Source organism: Cololabis saira, chromosome 17 (assembly GCF_033807715.1).
Source record: "Cololabis saira isolate AMF1-May2022 chromosome 17, fColSai1.1, whole genome shotgun sequence".
Classification (NCBI taxonomy): Eukaryota; Metazoa; Chordata; class Actinopteri; order Beloniformes; family Belonidae; genus Cololabis; species Cololabis saira.
The window spans coordinates 27,634,969-27,649,657 of NC_084603.1; the positions used below are offsets into that span (position 1 = coordinate 27,634,969).

The following is a 14,689-nucleotide window of genomic DNA, read 5'->3' on the forward strand; positions in this document are numbered from 1 at the left end:
ATAAAATACATACAAATATAAAATACATAAAAAACATAAATATTTGTACTAAAAATGTACCTTTTCAAACCCATTCACTACATAACTTGCTGATGGCCTCACTGGCAGTTGGAGTTGCGTTACTTTCACTTTCAATTGAATAGTTATTTATGTACAAAGTGAGCAACCAGCAGCCGTCTCAAGTGCATAACTACTGTACTGCAGGAAATTGACGCTGTTGTGTCCACTGTTATCATATTGAATATTTCTCCTGAAACAGTATGTAGTTTGCACACAACTCAAGACTCAAGCTACCAGGTTTAACATGTAGTCCGTCTTAAAAATGTTACCTGGCATCTGCTTCGCTGTAGTACTCTCGAGCAACAATGTCCTCGAACAGCTCTCCTCCAGTGACCCTGTAGTGACAAAAAAAGAAAGTTATCTGTCTTGTACCCTAACAAGAGTTAAAAGAAGATTTCTATTAAAATGACTAAAAGATGAAGAGATGCAAAACACAGAAAACCTCAATTAAATACTTCATAAAATATTCCTGTGCTCACTTCTATATGTTGAACTGTTCTAACTGGTGCTTAAAAAAGCCACTTGACTGGTTATTGATAATACAAGTCTTTACAAGTCTCATGCAGGTTCATATGCATCTCTGGTTTCAAATGGCAGGAAAAGTAAAGCCCAACCTAAAACCTGAGCAATAGCTTAAAAGCTGTTGCCCAAAACCTGAAGGATCATCAGCTCATTTGTATTTAAAAAAATAAATAAATACTGATCAATGCAATTTTATTTCATTAACTGAAATCAAAACTTTCTCCAATTAGTTTATAATTTTATTTTATGTTATTTTTCTAGAAATGCACAAATCTGCATGATTTGATTTGATTGAAATTCTTTATTCAGTCACTTCACCAAACAAACATTGAACACAAACATTATCAAAATAAATAAAATAGTGATCAAAATAAAATAGTGACTGAAAAGGCACAGGCAGAAGCATAGTGCTTATATTAATGCCTGTCCTACATACCAACAAACAATAGCAAAGCTAATCCAGAAAAAACAGAAAGGAGGACCAATAAGGTTTATATATATCCTTCATACATATCCTTTTATATGCCTTCATATATATATATATATACATACTTCTATATACACATAATAATATACAAAATATATAAAAAAACATATACATACATATACACACATATATATATATATATACATACACATATACATATACATATATACACATGCACATATATATATATATATACATACATACATATACATACATACATACACATATATACACACACACATATACACACCTATATATGCATACACATAAACATCAAAGAACAGCAGCAAACAAAAACAAATATTAACCATTGTAACTTTGAAAGATTGCTCTACAAATCTTTTTTTTATAAACTATTATCTGTAGCAGATACAACATTTCTCCCACAAGTGTCAGGAACAGAATACGAGCACAAAAACGTTTTAATTCTCCATTATTTTCTTATCTAAAAATCAAAGTCCAATAAAGGACACCTCTTCATCTATTCCATCAATTTCATTTTTAGACTTCAAGTTTTGCAGTTATAACGTCCAATATTAAATCATTATTTAATGAGGCATAATTAAGAGGAAGAGTGACTGTGTGCATGTCTGTGTTAATGGGATTTACTTACAGGTCAAAGATGAGGTAATGGAATCCTTCCTCTGCGATACTGTCATGTAGTCGTACTATGAAACACAGAGAGCCCTCAATTAAAAATCAGCCACTTAGGTCAAACATCACTGCTCATCTCAGTTAACATCTAACAAAATGCAAACTATTACCATGACGGAAGTCTCTCTGGGTGAAAGCAAGTGAGTTAGGGCAGAGGTTTCAGTTGTGCCATTACTATTTCTATAAATAAATGCTGCATTCAAATTGCAAATACTGTTCCCAGTAACACTCCCATGTCTTCATTCATCTATAGAACAAACCCACTTACGTACAAACCAGGTGTGCGTGTGGAAAACAGTGTGTATAACGGTGCCCATCAGTGGGAAGAAATCAATACGAAGTGAATTTCAGCGCAGTGAACACAACAATATTCAAGAGCAGAGAAGTGTGGCCCTGTGGGCGGCATGTCTTCACCGTGTGCAGAGTCACAGATGAGACAAATGGAGAAGATAAGCATGTGTTCAACCCTTCCTATGTGCTTCACACACTCTTGCGCGTCATGTTCAGAGACAGTGTGATGTCTCCTCGGCTCTGATTGGACAGTCTCCTGTTCCAAAATCCAGTCCAGCAAGTCGGTGACATTGACTAAAGAATTAAAGTTAAAGTTATCTCTACAAACAAAAAAGAAAGTCCAGAGTGCTCAGAAGGTTCATCTAAGCCGTGTGACGAAGGTGCTCTTTGGTGGGAAAAAGGATGTCAAAAAGGAAGAAAAATCCAAGGCACTCTTCTTCAAATATAAAAAGCCTTTATTTAAATTGGCTATTTCATGTGGAAAGATTAAAAAAAAGTGGGTTACAGCCCACGCGTTTCGGCCACAGCCTTCCTCAGGGTGTAACACTCAATACATTGATTCTCCTTAAATATGATGATTGAAAACACTTGGGCAGGTGGGAGGACAAATACAAAACAAGAGAAACAACAGATAATGTCCAATAGATGGCTGCAGCAATTGTTAAACAATTAAATACTGGAGATAAAGTTATCTCTATTGTATTAATTGTAGTAAAATAGTGGTACATGGTAGCTGTATTACAAGTTGTTACAAGTTGTTCTAGTAATAATATAACTAAATCTAAACTATTCGCAGTAGAAGTTGTAAACCACCTTGCTATTTTAGTAGTTTTATATAGTATTTATATAGTGTTATTAACAAGAATAGTAATAGCATCTAATAATATTTCAAGTAACTGAGACTAAGGTGCCAACAAACAAGGTCTAGTGGATGACATGAACTCCTTCATCCTGCAGGTACTGCCTGCATACTCTCACTAAATCAGGCAGGGCATTGTTGTGCACCAGGAGGAACCAGGACCAGCAGATCAGCATAGTGCCTGACAATGGGTCTGGCAAAGGAGTTCATCTTAATGCCTAATGGCAGCCAGGGTGATGCTGTCTAGACTGCAGGAGTCTGTGAGTCCTCCCATGGATATCCCTCTCCAGACCATCACTCATCCACCACCAAACTGGTTATGCTGACGGATCCTATGGCCGGTATAAATGTCTCCATGGCTTCTCTATATCTGTTCAAGTCTGTCACAAGTGCTCAGGATGAACCTGCTCTCATCTGTGAAAAGCACAAGGGGGCAAGTGTTGGACCTGCCAGTTCTGGTGTTTTACTGAGAATGTGAATGGAGCTGCACAGTGCCGGGCAGTGAGCGCAGGGCCCACTAGAGGACATCAGGTCCTCAGGCCAGCCTCATGAAGTCTGCTTCTGATTGTTCTGAAGCAGACACTGTAACACCAGTGAGCTGCTGGAGGTCCTTTTGTAGAGCTCTGGCAGCGCTCCTTCTTTTCCTCCCTGCTGATGGGTGAAGGATATTCTACGGCCCCGTCCAGCACTCCTAAAGAAACTGCCCATCTCTCGGACTCTCCTCCATGCTCTTGAGACTGCTGAGAGACACAGCAAACCTTCTGGCAATTGCACACACTGATGGACTGCTTGTGCAAACTTCTGGCAGGTCCTGGTATCAACTCATGCTACCAGTCGTGAAACTGACTCTAGCCAAATGCAAAACTAGTGAAAAACAGTCAGAGAAGATGAGAAAGGAGGGGAAAAAAGGTCTGTGACCTGCACCTCTAAAACCATTCCTGCTTTGGGGGCCATCTCTAAAACTAACTAACACTTTCTGCTGATTCACTCCAAGAAAATGTAATTGAGGTGATGCCATTATTTGACTAAAGCCTCCCAGACGCTGCACAATTTTTGGCAGTATCAGATGAAAGATGGCCATCATGAAAGAGTAGCAGTATATCTGCAGTATATAGCAGTGATATCTGTCATCTCAGGTCAAAATTGGCTGTGTCACATCCTCCAATGTGAAATATGGCAGATACACGTCATACTGGTCTTGCAACCAAAGACTGCCTGATTTAATCTTCAGACAGTCCCTGAAATCATATGTCTTCGTCTACTGATTAGCCAATTAAAATGTAACTTGAAATGACGTATTTTTGTTGCAGATTTCCAGTGCTTGACGTGTGTCTCCGTGTGTTCCTGCTTCCTGGATTGGCAGTGGATGTCGTCACCCCCCCCCCACCAAAAAAAAAAAAAAAAAAAAAAGGGTTTGTATGTGTATATTTATGTATGCGTATATATATGTATATATATTAAATATAGTAATAATGCACATATATATACCTTTGGTTTCTACCGTCATGGTATCAATCATTAATATGTGTGCAGACAAGGTAAAAAAAAAAAAAAAAAAAAAATGACTTATAAATGTAACACCTTAAAAAAAGGCAAAATATAAAATAAACTAAGCCATTGTCTATACATTGCATTGTATACACACAATGCGTATACACATACTTGTATTTCTCTCGGGATTAATAAAGTATCTATCTATTTATCATATGGAGAAGTAGACATTTTTGTTCTTTTAATTCAATAAACATAAAAAGGCTGTTTTAAAAAAAAAATCTGTAACTCGAAGGTCCTTTAAGTCAAAAATATTATCTGGGCTTTAAGAGCCTGATTAAAACCCTGTTAGTGTTGAGGTGGTAGAGTTTGCTTTAATTCCTTAACGCTTGAAATGTTCTATTTTATTCTCGTTCCGTAGGCGAGCAGCATTTTGTAAAAAGAACTTGACAAGGTCTCCCTTGAGACTGGCATAAGAAAAGAGCAGCAGGGGAGAAAAAGAAAGGAAGAATAGGACGATGAAAAAGCAGAAATCAGATGGGACGAGGACAGACCAATAAAACTCAGCCTATTATATTGTTATCATACTCCGCAGGTCTGTATGTATGGCTTACAGAGGATGGCGGGCTGTGATAACACTTGGCAGTTCTGCCGCAAAGATACTTTGTCATTTCCTTCCTTTTTCAAGGGGCCAGTTCCTTTTGTTTATCTCTCTCTCACTTTCTCTCACACACACACACACACGCACACACACACGCACACGCACACGCACACGCGCACGCGCACGCACACGCACACACAGGATATATGATACTTAATACATATTACAAATGTTTGAAGATAAAGGGTGTAATAGTCATATTGAGAAAACATCTATTCATCTTCACACCCTCAAAGCACACAATTGTAAAAGTGTTACACCACCAGCTGATAGCACATACGGTGGCGTTCCGACGCCGTCTTCCTGTCTGCTGACCATCTGTACAATGCAAATATCTTCCACAGTGACAGATCAAGTAACTGTCTGGTTGGACTATCATCTAAACCAATTCAGCTGCCGGTATTATTAAACTGAACATAGATGAGGAGAATTAAAATGAAGTATTTTTTTTTATTTTTGCAAGGTGTGAAATGAAACAATACCCAAGTGGTTATATGTTCAAGAGGAACAGGGTTTTCACATCCGCATCGGATACAGAGAACTTGAATGCAACAAGACAGTGTGTGTGTGTGTGTGTGTGTGTGTGTGTGTGTGTGTGTGTGTGTGTGTGTGTGTGTGTGTGTGTGTGTGTGTGTGTGTGTGTACGTGCGTGTGTGTTTTTACAGTAAAATGACTCATCTGATTTGAGACTAACCATTGTTTCATGTTAGGGCAGGTAAAAGGACAGGAAAAAGCTTCAGTTTAGCATATCTTCCCACATTATGTTCTGCCTCAATATGTTCCCTCATCCCTCAAGTTCAGGGTCCAGGATTGTTGCAGTTGCTCTGGTCATCTTGTAACAATATTGCATCAACTTGAGATATTTCTACTGAGCTTCCAATAGAAATTCACCAAGACATGGCTGCAGGAACATGCTCATTACTACACGGCCTCTCTGGCCAACGTTCAGACTAATCGGGGTGACAGAGACTCCAAACGGCACAGCCGGACTAAAAGGAGGGGAGATTGCAATGCCTGTTAATAACGGGATGATGTAATCTTGAACATGTTCTTTTGAAGGAATATATCCAAACTGCTGTGTTGTGAGTTTTTATCCATGTCATCTAATGAGATTTCACCTGTGTTACCTAATAATGCAACAAGTGAAATCACTAGCTCAGGTGTTGCCAAGCTACAAAAACCACAATACATTCAAAGTTATCTTTGGAGATTTGAACCATAACTTTTTCTCTGCTACCCTTTCCAACAGTTTGTCAACTACCTTTCATCTTTTATGAATTTATTCTTAATTTGTTTCGGTTTGGGGATTAATGCCAGCAATCATGTCAATTCAGTTGGTGGTGTGACGGTTTATCTGGAGGTTAAGTGGTCGTCCTTTAACCAGAACCTTCTGGAACGGTCCAAAACCTCTCCAGTTAACTTGAGTGTCTTTGAGAAATATATTGAGCTCCACTTTGTCTGTCGATTCAGCTTGAAGTTGGTTTGGATAAAAGCATTATGTATTTGATGTAATGAGGTTATAACAGTTTTACCTCTCTAAAACCACATCTAAACAACAAGTACATCTTATGTATTATGAAATAAGAATCCACACCAGACCTCTTCCACTAAGCTGCAACAGTTTTCAATCATTCGCTCAATAATGATGACTTTGATCAGGGCGTTCATGAACAGTGCTGTCCAACATGGTTTCATGTTCACTGAGGCTCCAAACAAACTAAGTGGTTTATCCTCATTTTATGGGAAAAGCTTAAACAGCTAACATCCTCAAGAAATGTATGCAACTAATATTTTTCAGCTGCAAAATACGAAAGTACGGTAATGATTGGTGTCAGTGATCATTTTAATACAGTGGCAAACCTCCATGATCACGGATGGGTTTGTTCAGATTCAGATTATTGGAGTTTTATATGAGCTTTTCTTAGAGAGACATAAAGCAGTGATTTGTTGAATTTATTCATCAGTTTACTTATTTCCTTTTTCATTTCTTCCTGGCAATAAACTTTTGAGTCTCCAGTGAGGAAGTAGAGTGCATTTCAAAATAACATAAGAGGACCTCTCCCTGCAATCTTAATTGTTGAGGTCACTGAACATATTTAACCTTTTTTATGAGAGATGTGATTCATGATAGCTATTCCAATATCACAAAAGTAGCTCACCAATGTTTGGATGTTTCAGCAGACGACAAATCCTGGCTTCCCGCTCTAGTTTCTGGTGATCTGTGAATAGATGAGAGAGAAAACGTTTCAAAAACAATATCAGTGACTGGAAGGGAAGTAATAAAGTTGCTCTCTTTTTGTCCTGCGTGTGATCCGCAGGGACCACAGTGACCAGTACACCGCCATCAAAGAAACGTTTCTTGGAAATCCTCTGAATGAGTCATCACAGTTCAAGTAAACATCTGACTGGCAAATATAACAGCAGCACACATTCAGACCTGTTTTTCCTGCATAGCTTTTCAATATTTTACAAGTTTTTGCAACCACAAAAAGTTGGTAAAGTTGATTTTCTACCCTGCTTCTTAACAGCATTAAACACACAGACGTACTTTATTGGCACGCCTCTAGAAACTATATTCTAATCAAAAGGATATTTTCCTTTGAAGCTGATTCTTATCACTGTAATGAAAAAGGAAGTTGTCATGAATGGAGCTGCAAACAATTCACAGAAGCAAAACCAGATGCTTAAACAGAGATGATCAACCAATATGCATTTGCACAGACGGCCTGCTACATTTAATGTACGCGCACACAGGGCAAGCACAAGCTTTAAGCACTTAGTGAAATTAGTCTTGTGGGTTTTGCCTTAATCTAATCAGTGTCCAGTTAATGACTCTAATGACATGAGGAGGATGTCAGCGAGGCTGTGTGTATCTGACAGACAGATTGGTTTTTAAGACAGATACAGTAGATAACACCTACTGCTGTCAAATGTCAGAGGTCTAGATCGTCCTGGCTGTTCTGCCATCAAACAGCTGCTGTTTCCCAGGACAGATGGGCTGCTTACACGTGTGCACGTGTAGTTTTATGTGGCATGCAAGACAGAGAGGCTGACACACCAACATGGCCTTAATTCACTGTGATACCCAGGACTTTGGGCTCAATGTTTATGTACAGATAAACAGGGACTATCTACAAAAAGTATTCAATGTTTATAAAATTCTAAAATTAAGTGGACAAACGATTTTTACTGAATCAATTGGTAAATTCCTCTGTAAAATAAGTACCGGTATTGGGTCACCTACAAACAAGCCAGATTTCTGGCTTTCACAGACCTGTAACTTCTTCTTTAAGAGGCTCCTCTGTCCTCCACTCGTTACCTGTATTAATGGCACCTGTTTTAACTGGTTATCAGTATAAAAGACACCTGTCCACAACCTCAAACAGTCACACTCCAAACTCCACTATGACCAAGACCAAAGAGCTGTCAAAGGACGTGAGAAACAAAATTGGAGACCTGCACCAGGCTGGGAAGACTGAATCTGCAATAGTTAAGCAGCTTGGTGTGAAGAAATCAACTGTGGTAGCAATTATTAGAAAATGAAAGACATACAAGACCACTGACAATCTCCCTGGATCTGGGGCTCCACGCAAGATCTCACCCCGTGGGGTAAAAATGATACAAGAACAGTGAGTAAAAATCCCAGAACCACACGGGGGACCTAGTGAATGACCTGCAGAGAGCTGGGACCAAAGTAACAAAGGTACCATCAGTAACACACTACGCCACCAGGGACTCAAATCCTGCAGTGCCGGACGTTCCCCCTGCTGAAGCCAGTACATGTCCAGGCCCGTCTGAAGTTTGCTAGTTTGTTGAAGTTTGCTCTTTGAAATGTGACAAAGATGCTGTTATGATATACATTTCCAATTTTAAAAAAAACAAAAACATTTGAATAAAAAAAAAAAAATCGAAACTGAAATCTACATCATGAACGAATATCATTGATGACCATTTTTGGTAAAAGTGATGTATACTTAAGCAATAAGGTAGCCTAAAAAAACCCCCACAAAGTGCCAAATTGATGTGCTGAAATCTCAAAACTGGAAAATAGTCACATGTGCTTAAACAACAGGAGATATGTAAGAGAAACTCTGAATTCAGTCATCAGAAGCTCTAGGGAAAAAGCTACAACTCTCTTGGTGGTGTGTGAAGTGTGGCATCTATCATAGTTAGAGCCAATAATCCCAATTTTTATCCAAACTGTATATTATCAACAGACCAAGCTACTTTGCGGTAACACGCACAAGAGACTTCAGTCCACTCAAATCTTGCTTGCGGTTGGAAAAACACTGGTAGGAAAGTAAAATAGGAAACACTTCCTTCCTCCGCAGCAAAGAGGGAACTTGTGGGGGCAGGGAAAAATCAATTCCATGAATACCATGTTAATACGTAATCTGCTGGGTCGAATGTATTCAGGATGTTATGACAGTGGAATTACAGGTATCCTTCTGCATCTGAGTTGGCAGCAAAGTCCACTGAAGGCAAAAATAATTTCTGCAGCAAAATATCTAAGAAGCATAAAATTAGGTATTATTTGGACTGCTGCTGAAAACATTAACACAGACCTTCAAGTCAACTTGTTAACTGTACTTCTTTACATCAACATGCAAGAAAAGACCAAAAACACAACCAGTTTTAATCTTTCTAATTTTGTGAAAGAAATGCCAAAACAGCTGATCGAAGTTATTCACTAGTTGCTGAAAATTAAATAGTGAAACCTGTTACAGTTTTTGTTCAGCAACATAAAAGTATGTGCATTGATTACCAGTTAAATCTATTGTCCTGACCAATTAGTTCCACCAAGAAAACATGAAGATATAAGAATATCCTCGATATGGTCCCAAACCTTTGATTTCTGACACCGATCAGCTGCATACAGTACAGCTTCCAGAGACATGTGTACATGTAAACTTCCCCTATCCAGTACCATACCCATGCTTTTGTAAAGCCTCCACTCACAGACACATCCAAGTTTTAATAAGACCAGTGTGCTCAAGGGATGGCAAATCAAAGCTCTCTGCAGACATTCCACAACCTTCTTCTCAGAGCCATAACAGGCTATTTTGGAAGCTTGTATCCTTAGAAGTCAGATCTGCCTTACAAAAATAGTACTATTATTTAGTGCTGACCTGAGATGCTTTATTTCACTTATGATGGCAGACAATCTTGGCAGCTGAGTGCTTAGTAATAATAGAAACTTTGGCATTTCAGTGAAAATTTAAGAGAATGTGTATCCCCTTTAAAAAAAAGATATATTGTAGAAAATAAAAACTAACTGCAGAAGAACAGCAGTAACAAATATAGTCGGTAAATGCAAGCTGTTTCTCCATCCAAATAACCACTATTAACTTTAGACAATCAAAGGGCTAATTGGAGATTAGGCTCCAAATGTCACTGGACACAGGCAGGGATGATTTAATGACTGACCTTCTAAATTAGACAATTTTCTGATTAATGTGTATATAGAAGTTGTGTTCAGAACTTATTTCATATTGTGGATTTACATACCAGAGCAGCTTGATTAATGGCCTGTCCTTTATGTCTCTACGCCTGGCATCCCCCTCACACTTGAACACATTCACCTTACACAAAAACTATAGCTTTCTAACGCCCTCTAAAACATGGCTTGAATAGCACCCTTGTTCCTGCAAGGGGCTGCATTTTTTTGGCAGGCCTACAGATCACGACATAACCTCTGTTCCAGCGTTCCCTCTGAAATGTAATGCAACACTGAACACAAGTTCATCTGAATCACACCATTTACTGTTTACATTTATAATTGAGTTTAAAGAAGAAGCTTAAAGTTTGAGTTTTTGAGTCAGTTCCACTCAAATTGATTCAATTCGCTTTATTTGTATAGTGCCAAAAAGTCATCTCAAAGCAACTTACATAAAAAGCAAACAAGTTCAAGGTGCTGCAAATAAATACACTCCAATTCAGCCCAAATGTATTCAAGTTCAATCCAATCATGATTTATTAATCCATCCATCCATCCATTATCTACTGTATACCCGCTTTATCCTTTGCAGGGTCACGGGTCTGCTGGAGTCTATCCCAGCTCATTTTCAGGCGAGAGGCAGGGGGTAACCCTGGACAGGTCGCCAGTCCGATTTATTAATCCTCTAAGGGAAATTATACATTGCAGTAACTGTCAGTAATTAAGCTTTTTTAAAGGAGTCATTTCAGTCTATCATTGCTGTGGGCAGGAAGGATCTCCTATCGTGGTCTGCTTTTGACTGAAGACACTTTGTTGTTGAATTACTGCACAGTAAGGATTCTTATTGTGATCCGTTATAATTTTGATTTCATGAAGCATTCTTCCTCCCACAAACCCCTCTAGAGGCTCCAAAACAATTCAATTCAGTCTTCAAACTTGTTATTAGTCTTGTCATCCTTAAACATTTCACATTTCACATTCCACAACTGTGGTCTTAACTAGTATGCAACATTGACAGAAGGATCCAGTTTTACCCATGTGGCTCCACAATTAATTATGAAAAAAAAAAGGTGCAAACCTAACAAAAAACACAGGCACAGTTTGTTTTCACTACTAAAAAGCCATTTAAGCGTTAACCTGATCCTGAAACCCTTACTTGAGTAAACTAATTGATAGAATTAAGCCGTCAACTTAATATTGTGAACTGTGAGGGACTTTTCAACAATGAATAGGGTAAGATACGTAATAATCAGAGGTGTATAATCCAGGTGCGACAAAGTAAAAACCCTGCCATGTTTCTAGATCAGCCTGTACATTTAGAACAGGGGTTTTCACTAACAACCTACCGTCTACCTGCAGAGGAGCTGGTTTAGTGATTGGTTGGAACACCTGCTGGACTGCATTTTTACTTTATGGCACCTGGATTATACACCTCTGGTAATAATATATCAGACACAAACTAGAAACGAATAAGTAGGGTGTCGGAAATTGAGAGAAACAATCTCATTATTGTTTCTATTTGTAGGTGAAGACTGACTTGAGAAACAGGCTGTAGGGGTGTCCCGTTGCAGCCTGTACGCTGCTGAGCATCAACGGGACGCTTATTAAAGAATTTCCATACAACAGAGCCTCAGAGCTGTTTTACAAAAAAAAAAACAGAAAAACCCCAATGTCCTGAGTCTGGGTGCAAACTTTCCTACTGACTCTGTAAAGGAATTATTTTTATTTAGTTTTACTGTTTTATTTATTTACTTTTTAGTTTTACATTCAGCCTCGAAAATGCCATTTTCAACTGGCCATTCAATAAATAGTTTGTAACAGTAAACTCTGGAGTCGAGTGTAATTTCTTCATGATGCAACAACTCCCCGGACAGCCTGGCCCTGCCACTGAAGAAAATCCTAGAGGAAACACTACCGTCACTTTTTTAACACCAAAGCAAAGCCTGTGTCTGGTGCACAGCGGTTGTTAAACTTCACCGTAAACATTATGTAATTAGAGTCTGGTAAGGTTGCTTTTTTTACAGTCAAAAAGTAAAACTGGAACCTCATTCAGTAATTCCACTGACATCATTATTTACCACGGTGACTAAAAATTCAGTCTGAAAGATGGGACCCTGTCAACAGTAAAATGTTTGAGTGCCGTTATTACATTTACATTTCCAGCACTTAACAGGCTCATGAGGCCTGGATAAGCAAAACAAACAGCAGTTCTTAAAGCGACATAGAGGAACTTTTGCAATGTTTGACATTTTCTGGTTCCCCTATACTGTAAGTGGAGGTTAAGTTGCTTTTACAAAGCTGTTTAACATTTACTTCTGTTTGTTCTCTTCCTCTGTCACTTTCATTTCCTCGTCTATCATTACTTTTTTTTTAGCATTATAGTCGCCTCAGCTATAATGTGTAGCTCTGTGAGCTCCTTTCATCATAGTCGATGTGTCAACCAATACACACTTGTCCCGCCGGGATGGGAGCTGGAACTTACTTTGGCTGGTTTTTGCTGATAGCAGACACAAAAGATGGATTCAGGTCTATGATGCTTCATACAAGTGAGCAAATATTAATTTAAATTAAATTGAATTGGATATTTAAACATTAACAAAAAACCCTTTGTTTTGTTTCACAACCTCAAAAGAAAAAGCAAATCCCTCAGAGGTTAAACTAAAAACCTTTGCAATAACCGGGACAGAGATGACTGCATACATTCAGACAAGACAGCAGACAGACATCGAAAAAAAAAAAGATTAAAGAATTGCAAGTTTTACTTATATGGATTGTTACCTTCTGTCTGAGACACAACATGAGAGTGATGCATGTTTCCCAGGTCTAAAGCTACAACAGAAACAGATTGCTGGGATTTGGTGACTGCTGTCTTTGTTTACAATGTGCTGTTAGATTTATTGGCCCAGGATTTAGCTTCAAGCTGAGCAGAGGCCAAACCAACTCTGTCTAAGAAATACAAAGGATAACCTAAGCTATAAGAACAAACGAAATGTAAAACATTTCACTTATTCCAAAGAAGAAAGGCTTTAAAAAAACATTGCCAACAAAGTCATCAGTGTGACAAATGCTGCAGGTGGACAAGCAGCGCACCCTCATTGAATTCATGCCCAGCAACCTTACAGAAACGGCAGCAGATTCAATTTTACCCTTTGCTCTTTTTACAAAGACCTCCAGGTGAGACGTGTGACAATTCAGTGGGATGAAGCTTTGGCACCAATAAACAGCTCCTCAAATGAAGAAAAAAAAATGCATATTGATCCTTAATAACAGCAACATTTGTGTCAATAAATATTAGGGGTGTAACGATACACTAATCTCACGATACGGTACGATACACGATATTGAGGTCACGATAACGATACGATATTATAGCAGTATTTTTTAACAACCTTGATAGAGGAATATATGACTGGAAAAAATTGTCTTTTATTTGAAAGACACATAATACAAAACAATGCTGTGCGTTTGCCCTATTGTTTCAGTTTGTAATGCTTTATAACTGTTTAAATTTTAAAGAGCAAGCCAGGCCAACCATTTTCCACAAACTGAACTAAAAGTAAATGTCAGGTTTGCATTATGCATCTTCAGTTTCATACAAGTACAAATATTTTGCCACAAACTGAATAGTTTCTCTCATGTATGATTTGACTTTTTTCTTTTCCAGAAATTTAACAACTAAAATTGAATAAATAAATACATACAATTTTTACATCATAAAAAAGATTGATTCATGCTCACCTTATAAGTCTAAGAGGAGATTTATTTTTGTTAAGAAGGTTATTTTGGTAATTCAGGGTTCATTATTTTATAAATGTATATATTCTTTATATTCTGTAAATCAGGGACTATAATTACACTAGTCAGTTAATCTGTAGTGATTAGTATGTTTTAGATTGGGCGGAGTGATACAGCACTAGGTGCTGTGTTGATGTTCTAAAATCCTACGCTGTTGAGCGGACATTGAAGTACACGCAAACTCACGCAGAAGTTGTCCCGTGTTTATCCTACTCACCACCCGAAAAAGGTTTAATTTAATAAGGTAAGGCTTAACTCTACACCAGCCTTACATAAGTAAAGGTTCAGAGCTCAAAACAGGACCGCAAAACGGGACTACTTTTTGTTCTGAGCGGAGTAAGATTTTGGTCCGCGCGGTCGCGGCCGCGGCCGGATGCGCGTTTCTAGTCAACACAATATATTAATAACCCAATATCGCGATACAGGTTGTCA

At 38.3% G+C, this 14,689-nt stretch overlaps 1 protein-coding gene across 15 annotated transcripts in view; it reads right to left on the reverse strand.

The window, feature by feature from the left end:
* Positions 1 to 14,689, reverse strand: part of camk2g2 (calcium/calmodulin-dependent protein kinase (CaM kinase) II gamma 2) — a 68,564-nt gene that overhangs the window by 33,233 nt on the left and 20,642 nt on the right. For all 15 annotated transcript variants that reach the window (XM_061744649.1, XM_061744648.1, XM_061744643.1 and 12 more), the window contains exons 3-5: positions 7,185 to 7,244; positions 1,683 to 1,737; positions 330 to 395 (exon numbers count right to left, since the gene is read on the reverse strand). In XM_061744649.1, the coding sequence (XP_061600633.1) occupies positions 330 to 395; positions 1,683 to 1,737; positions 7,185 to 7,244 (181 nt within the window). The remainder of the gene's footprint in view (positions 1 to 329; positions 396 to 1,682; positions 1,738 to 7,184; positions 7,245 to 14,689) is intronic.